Source organism: Ceratosolen solmsi, unplaced genomic scaffold (assembly GCF_000503995.2).
Source record: "Ceratosolen solmsi marchali unplaced genomic scaffold, CerSol_1.0 scaffold6, whole genome shotgun sequence".
In the NCBI taxonomy this organism is placed as follows: domain Eukaryota; kingdom Metazoa; phylum Arthropoda; class Insecta; order Hymenoptera; family Agaonidae; genus Ceratosolen; species Ceratosolen solmsi.
Genome location: NW_011948414.1, coordinates 10,025,817 through 10,033,861, shown reverse-complemented (window position 1 = coordinate 10,033,861; position 8,045 = coordinate 10,025,817). Strand labels below are relative to the sequence as shown.

General features: G+C 28.9%; 1 protein-coding gene across 1 annotated transcript; it reads right to left on the bottom strand.

Moving 5' to 3' along the window:
- Nucleotides 1-714: 714 nt before the first annotated feature.
- Nucleotides 715-5,534, bottom strand: ear (ENL/AF9-related super elongation complex transcription factor). The gene is made up of 7 exons (XM_011506923.1): nt 5,228-5,534; nt 4,754-5,019; nt 4,271-4,681; nt 3,289-3,972; nt 2,604-2,880; nt 1,716-2,171; nt 715-896 (listed from the first exon to the last, which is right to left on the bottom strand). Exons 1-6 carry the CDS (start codon nt 5,364-5,366, stop codon nt 1,732-1,734), a joined length of 2,217 nt encoding a protein of 738 aa, XP_011505225.1. The 5' UTR covers nt 5,367-5,534; the 3' UTR covers nt 715-896; nt 1,716-1,731.
- Between the last annotated feature and the right edge of the window lie 2,511 nt (nt 5,535-8,045).

Below are 8,045 nucleotides of genomic sequence, written 5' to 3'. Positions count from 1 at the left end.
TTCCAACAACTTACTCCAAATATCTTTGATGTTTTATAATTGTTCACTTATATATGTAGTAAACTATATCAAAAATTGGGAATGAGATTGATTTAAATTGAAATCCCGGCTAAATTAAACGAATGTTAATCAAATTATTGTACAACGAGTTATTTAATCCGTTAAAAAGATACCAGCTAGGGATGTACATGAATTTGTTCTAGATGAAACCTGTTTGATAAACGTATTTGAAGGCAATGCTCGTTTATCCGTCACTGGTGCGAAAAGAGAAAAAGGCTATGGCTGCCACTAAATTCTTTCGGAAGAATTGTAATGTTGACGAGGTGACGGGATACCTGACTAGAAACTTGGTGAATATTAGGTTCAGGAACCCAAGGTTTAAATTTCAGGTTTCAATTAAATAATTAAAACATTAATTATGATGAATTATTGCAGCAGTATTTAAAAATAAATTGCATAAAAATTAAACTTATCGTTTGTCAACATGATTATTTTTATACATTAAGAAAAATAAAAATTCCGTCTTTTAATTAAATACAGTTCTTTTACTAAAAATGTAGCGTAATCAAACAAAACACGTTTCCTTCGATCTAGACGATCATGTGAAACACTGCATTGTATTTCATGCGAATCACACTAATATGCTTGCCATTTCATTTCTACTTTAATAATATTTTAACTATATTTAAATAATATTAATAACTTTTAATGTCTATTTTATAACACCGAGACGCTGACATAAATATTTACAGAATATGTTTCCTTTTTGTGCATTTTCACCATATGGAATCTTTCTCCTTATTCAGCTACAAGATTTTTTTTCTCTACATTTTCGTTGAATCCTTTTCTGCTTTAGTTTGGATTGTGAATTGATGCTGCATTGGTCAATAATGAAGCTAAAAATTAATCAAGTTGATATGTATTAATTAAATAGAGCATACAATTCTATTTTAAAGAATACATAATAATCATGAAAAAAGTATAAATTTGAGGCGATATATATATATATATATATATATATATATATATATATATTGTAACTAATAATTTTTGGTTTAGACGAATTTGTCAATGTATTACCTGTTCCCTTCATTATTGCGATTTTTGCGAGGTTAGTATTTTTAATATAAAAATATTTTAAACGACAAAGTTTTATTGAAGACTTTCTTTCAAATACTTTTCAGATACTAATACATGTAATTTACTTTTATATTTATGATGAATTAATTTTTTCTTTAATTCATTAAAAATATATTATTCAATGACAATAAGTATTTATAAATCGATTCTATGTATAGATTGATAAATTGATAAGTTTGAATTAATTAATTTTTTAAGACTTATTAAAATAAAATACATTTCATTAGCTTTTTTTCTGTACATTCGTAAATTTATCGATAAGTTTCACAATTGGATTAATTATGTTAATTAATTATGTTTGCACTTTTCATACATATTAATTAAATAATCTTGATAATACGAACGCAAAAACATAATTAAGATAGCTTTTTCTATTCGTAATTACATTGCATTGCTTGGAAGCTATTTAAAATAATAACTTTTCCAATAAACGAGCTGTACTGTATCACATTGTATTTAACATTATTGTTATTAAAGCTCATAATAATCTACAATATATCTATTATATTTTTATTTATCTATACAAGTATTATAATAGGTATAAATAATATTTCATCCCATATTAATGGCCATACCTTAACCAACAGTTGGTCACGAAGCGAAAAACTGTTGGAGTCGTTGAACGGTCCGTCTGTCCAATGCACATAAATCAAAGTCAAAAGTTTTCTTGGTAATCTCGTACTGGCCAGTCTCAGCAATCACTTGTACAACCCTCTGTAGTTCCTGATTATCCTGCAAAGTCATAATCTTCTGCTGGAGATCCTTTAGTTGCGACACGTAATCCTCGGAAAAGACGAGAGGCTCCTCGGTGTCAACAAGTGTACTGTTTGTCGAATCAGGGGCGACTTGCTCGCTATCTCCAATTGCCGGCTCATTGATCATTTGATCATCCGTGTGTTTCACTTTGGACACGTGTACCGTGTCTATATTTGTTGCTATTGGGGACTGACTCGAAGAAACTGGTTCGACTAAAGGTGAACTAGAGTGATCTCGGTCCTTGCTCTTCTTCACAATTTCTTCCTCACCAAAAACTGAACAATTAAAAGTAAATAATGTGGAGTATTTGAGATGTTTTTCTTTCTTTCTTATTCGATATGTCCTAATCGCTACGTTATATTAATGAATTAAAGTAAGAATTAACAAATGTTACAGTTATATATTATGATTAAAAGAACGTTATAATCGACATTTATGCATAAATAAATATAAGCGAAAGCGTATATTTATTATTTTACATACAACAAATCGTACGTATGCATAAGCAAAATATTTCACAAAATAAAACTACAAATATTTGAAATTTATTTGCAGTAGTATTTACGAAAACTATGAAATTAAAGTTTTTTAGCATAAGAAATAAAATGTTTAGTATTATATGTAATGTGAAATGTAATGATTCGTACAATTTAAAAATTGTAAGGGAAAATTTACAATTAAATTAAAAAATATATTACGTATTGTACCTTTGTTCTCGCTTTTCCTCTTCTTCTTTTTGCTTTCTCTGTCTTCCCTGGTACTTTTCGAGCGATCGCGTTTCCTCTCGCTCTTGTCCTTTTTTATGTCGTTAGCCGGTGGTGGCGGTGGAGACATCGCCCTGATTATTTCAGCCGGTGGAACTGACGAGACGGATTCTTTCTTCACAGCCGTGGTTGTTCTTGATTCCATTGTGGTATCTTCATCGGCAGATCCAGTAGAATCAGTGCTTTCTCTCTCTTGTACATCTGTTATACGTGATGTTACCTGTAAAAAAAAAATAAAATAAATATATAAATAAATACTTTAAAACTATTTTTATTAATTTATTTAAATCAACTGACTATTCGAGTATCAATCTTAAATAAATATAAACCTATTTAGTCGTTAAAGTATTAAAATTAATACAACAGAAAAATTATAAAAAATTACTTCGAATTTTTATAATAAATGTTTTTGTTATTTATCTGAAAATTATATAAATAATTTCTTTAATTTACAATACAAATTGTGCATTTTTATTAGCAATCGCTTTAATATTATATTTACAATGAATTACATAGATTCATCGCTATTTACTTTTAATTCGTCTACCTACGAAAATGATAAAAATACTAACGAGAATTAATCTTTTAATTTAAATTATTGTTAAATTTGCTAAAATTTACTTCTTACCAAAGTAGTTGATGTCTGATTTGTTACTTCATTTTGCTTTTCATTCGAACTCTTTGATTTTTCTCTTTTCTCTTTCTTTTCCCTTTCTTTACTTCCATCTCTTCTATCTTTTTTATCTCTCTTTTTATGCTTATGTTTCGGTTTATCAGATTTTTCACTTTTCGATTCTTTTTGTTTTTCAGATTTTTCGCTCTTTTCTGACTTATCTGACTTTGAAATTTTCTCCTCCTTAATTTTTTCATTTTCCTTGGCAGGTCTTGGGGACTTTCTATCGTCCTTCGAATGTTTTATTTCGTATGATTTTTCTTTTTCTAGTTTTTCTGATTTTTCTACTTTTTTTTCTACATTTTTTACACTATCTTTATCTCTGTTTTTATCTCGCTCCTTATCCTTGTACTTTTCCTTCTTTTCTTTATCTCGATCTTCTTTGTGTTTCTTCTTATCTTTTTTGCGTTCACTTTTACTTTCCTTCTCATTTTTTTCATTTTTACTCTCTTCAGAGGTATTTTTCGAGCTTTCCTTGGTTTTTTCTTTTTCCTTCTCCGATTCTACGATCTTTTTGGAATCCTTTTCTTTTGGTTTTGAGGAGGGCGAAGATGGTCTTTTTGGAATGGGTGGAGGTGTTATTGGTTTTTTCATTGGAGATGGTGATGATGGTCTTTTACTATCAGAACTCTGATGACTCTAATGAGTTTCAAGAAAAAAATGCTTATAAACATATCAGAAACATTATTATATTGAAGTTTATGTTCTTTTATATTTTATACGCTTAAAAAACGTAAAATAAAAAATTGACACTTAAATTAATTTTTCTACTGAATTATTTGATACAATTTTCCATTATATTAAATAACATATATGCATTTAATAAAAAATTGTTTTATTATATTGTAGTATATTTTTCAAATTTTATGATATATAAATAAATATATATATTTATGCAACTTTACACGAACTTCATATAAACTATTATTATATTTACCTTATTACTTGGGCTTGAAGACCTTTTTGATTTTTCTTTGATTTTCTCTTTCTCTTTTATTGTATCCTTATCCTTATCTCTCTTTTCCTTTCGTTCTTCTGACGACTTTTCTTTTTTACTGTCTTTATGAGGACTATGTTTAACCTTTGTACTTTTATCAGTTTTGTCAGACTTGTCAGGAATAACGCTACTTTTTACGCTCGACGATTTTTCAGAAGTTTTTTTGTTGTCCTGGGATATCTTGGCAGTTTTTATAGGAATGCCAAATAAATCGTTAAAAGGATTGGATGTTTTTGGTTCTGATATTCGATGTTTCTTTCCCTCGTTACCACTAAGTTTCGGCTTACCAACCATGGGTAGCGTTTTAACTTCATTTTTTTCCGATGTGCTTTCAGTGCTTGATATGGGGGTCTAAAATATAAATTTAGTTATTTCAATTTAGAAAATTAAATTTTAAATTATATTAAAATTTCAAATACTTACAGCACCACCCTTGAGTAATTTTTTTCGAAATTCATCCGTTGGATTGACAATAATTTCATTATGATGTGTGACATGACTAATAGCTGGAGCACTTGTTTCCAGGTTCAAATTGTACATAATTTCAAACCGTTTTGGCTCATTTTTATTTTTTAAGTATATATGAATTGGTATATCAAAGCCTGCATATCCAGATTCCTTAAGACTGTATGGTGGTTCTTTTATGACTCGTTTAGGCTTTGGAAAGGTTTCATGAAGATTAAACACAACTGAAATAATATAATCATTAAAAATCATTATGAAAATTTTTAACACATCGGAACTGTGATATTTCAAATATTTCCTATGTAAATAGTTAGATTACAATTATTACTCAAGCAATTTGATCATTATTTCAAAAAATTGTTAATTAAATTTTAATGAAGAGAACTATTAGCATTAATTATAAACATTTACAAATGGTGAATTAAAACATACCTTTCTCGATATAATGATGTACAGCAGCATTGTCTACTCCTCTGACAAAAACTTCCCAATCATGAGTGTAGCCCTCTTGGGTCTTTTTGGTACGTAAGCAAGATGAATCGCCACACTCCAAAGTAATACGAAATGCCATTCTTCCTTTGATATAAATTTATCTTATTTTGAAGTTAAATCTTTATAAAAACTTAATTTGAAAATATAAAATTATTCTAAAATTTTATATTTTTTTCTGGCAAGTTCAGCAATGCATTCATTTCTTGATAAACAATTTTCATCCGAACTCCAATATTCTTTCTAACATGATATTTTACTAACTTTCTAAGACTGTTCATGGGTTTGTAAATCACAAAAATATGTTTTTACAACTTTTATCAAAATTATAATTGTACTATTCAAATATAGATTTTATTAATAGGTTAGCGAATTGTTAAATCGATCGTTTATTTTTGAAATAATTACAATATTTCATTTATGTAAAAGTTATTTTGAAAGTAACTTTGTAATCTGTCAATTAAAAATAAAAAAAAATTAATTTTGTATAATGTTTTCAGCTTATATTGATTTATTTTTACTTACCATATATTACACGAATTGGAACAAGAACTATTAGTTTAATAAGCTGATCATAAAATTATATATATTCTTTCAACTCTATCAACACAATAACTGTCTTCATAGTGAACATTATTTTTAGATTTATCATTGATTCTTGAATATAATATTGAAATTTTAATGACTATATAATAATGAGCAGCAATTGCTGTTTGTTATACTTATGAATGAATTGTTATTTCGTTTTTTAATAATCAATCAATTACCTTCTTAATATTGAATAAAATTGTGACTACTTTTACAAAGCAGTTAGGGGCATAAAGAAATAATGTTTCAACATAACTAACGCTCGATTATTAAATATAAGTCTTCTTCTATGTTTGCTTCAAACAAAGAAGTTTGATAATAGCTTAAATAGTATTTTCATATATTAACTTGAATATTTCTTCTAATATATTTGATCAAGTATTTTTATTCCTAGTAAAATTTTTATTTGCTCACTATTATATCATAACCAATTAAATAAAACTATATTGTAATTGCAAAAAGCTATTAAATTAGTTTTAAATTAAAACCAAATTGCTCTCATTTTTCACACAAAACACAACAATCCTGAAACACCTATTCTTCTCAATGAAATCACTTGAGGTATCTTATGAAAATCTTCGGTCACTTGCAATTCGTATCTTCATCGATCGAATTCCGGTCATTTAAAATAACCATAAAATTTGTGCGCTCTGCGCAGCGATGAAAATCCTTTATATCGATCACTTTTCAAAATATTTCTTCATCCAATATATAGCAATGCGTGAACGTAATTGCTTGCGATTTGCTCCGGGAGAACAACAATGGGCTTCGCGAAGACGACAGCAATAGTTTTGACTTCAACGAAGACGACAATGATAACGATGACGACGACGACAACAACGACGATGACGGCGACGACGATTGTAACGACGTCGACGAAGACGATGAAGTCAAATTGTCTCTTCGAAGGCAGAATAACATTCTCTCTCTCTCGCTCTCACAATTTCCTTCATTCACCTCGATCCCTCCGGATTTGGATTCACTGCGATAACGTTTGTATGTATATACGCATAATATACATTTTATATCTATCTACTAATCTATCTACTAATCTATCTATCTATCTATCTATCTATCTATCTATCTATTTATCTATCTATATATATATATATGTGTGCGTGTGCGTGTGTGTTTATGTGTGTATGCATATATGTATATACACCCATTTACAGATATATGATTATATACTATATAAATAAATAAATAAATAAATAAATATATATATATATATATATATATATATATATATATTTATGTATATGTATATGTATATGTATATGTATATGTATATGTATATGTATATGTATATGTATATGTATATGTATATGTATATGTATATGTATATGTATATGTATATGTATATGTATATGTATATGTATATGTATATGTATATGTATATGTATATGTATGTATTATATATGCATATATCTATACATATATCTATACATATATCTATACATATATATTATGTAGTAGCACACGATGAAATTGCGCGTGGCGAGAGGCGTTCGCTCCGCAGGTCTCGCGGTACTCGGCTTTCGAATTTTTCTTCGGTTTGCTATGCAAACTGCCTGAAGTGCGCGTAGGGTTAAACAACAGGTATAACAGGCAGTTTATGATTTAAGAGATGCTGGTTGAATATTTAAAGTTGCCGTCGTCTAATCGGATACTGAGCCGTTGTCGCCATCGTCTCTTCCCTTTCGTCTTATTCTGTTTTTTTTTTTAATTTTTTTTTTATTTTTTGTTTTAAATATTCTGCTGTTACTTCTTGGGTTTTGGAATTTGGATCGGAGTCGCGCACGCACTACCACTACATTTGCTCACATCATCACGTATACCAGATTAACTATCGTGGCGGGAGGTGTTCCTTCGATTCGCCCGTGTGCGTTACATGCAAAGGAGAGAGTGTGATTTATGGCTGATGAGTGTGTTTCTTGTGTATATAGAATATTGTTTGGCGAGAGTGCGCGGGACATGGTGCCATCTACAATAAACAGTTAGGGTGCGTTTACAACGCCAGTAAATTATTGTAATACATGGCATGTAAGACAGCACGTCGGTAAACAAAGATGTCCAATTCAGTCAATGATTAAGCCTATTATTAAGCGATTGGCGTTGAAATCTGTGTAGTTCGATATTGTATCACTAGCATACATAGGTGGCGCAATAATTT

Coding starts and splice junctions, on each gene's coding strand:
- ear (XM_011506923.1), bottom strand. CDS start 5,366: ATGGCATTTCGTATTACTTTGGAGTGTGGCGATTCATCTTGCTTACGT. Junction 4,682..4,753: donor AATTACTCAAGGGTGGTGCT/GTAAGTATTTGA, acceptor TTTATATTTTAG/ACCCCCATATCAAGCACTGA. Junction 2,881..3,288: donor ATCAGACATCAACTACTTTG/GTAAGAAGTAAA, acceptor TTTTTTTTACAG/GTAACATCACGTATAACAGA.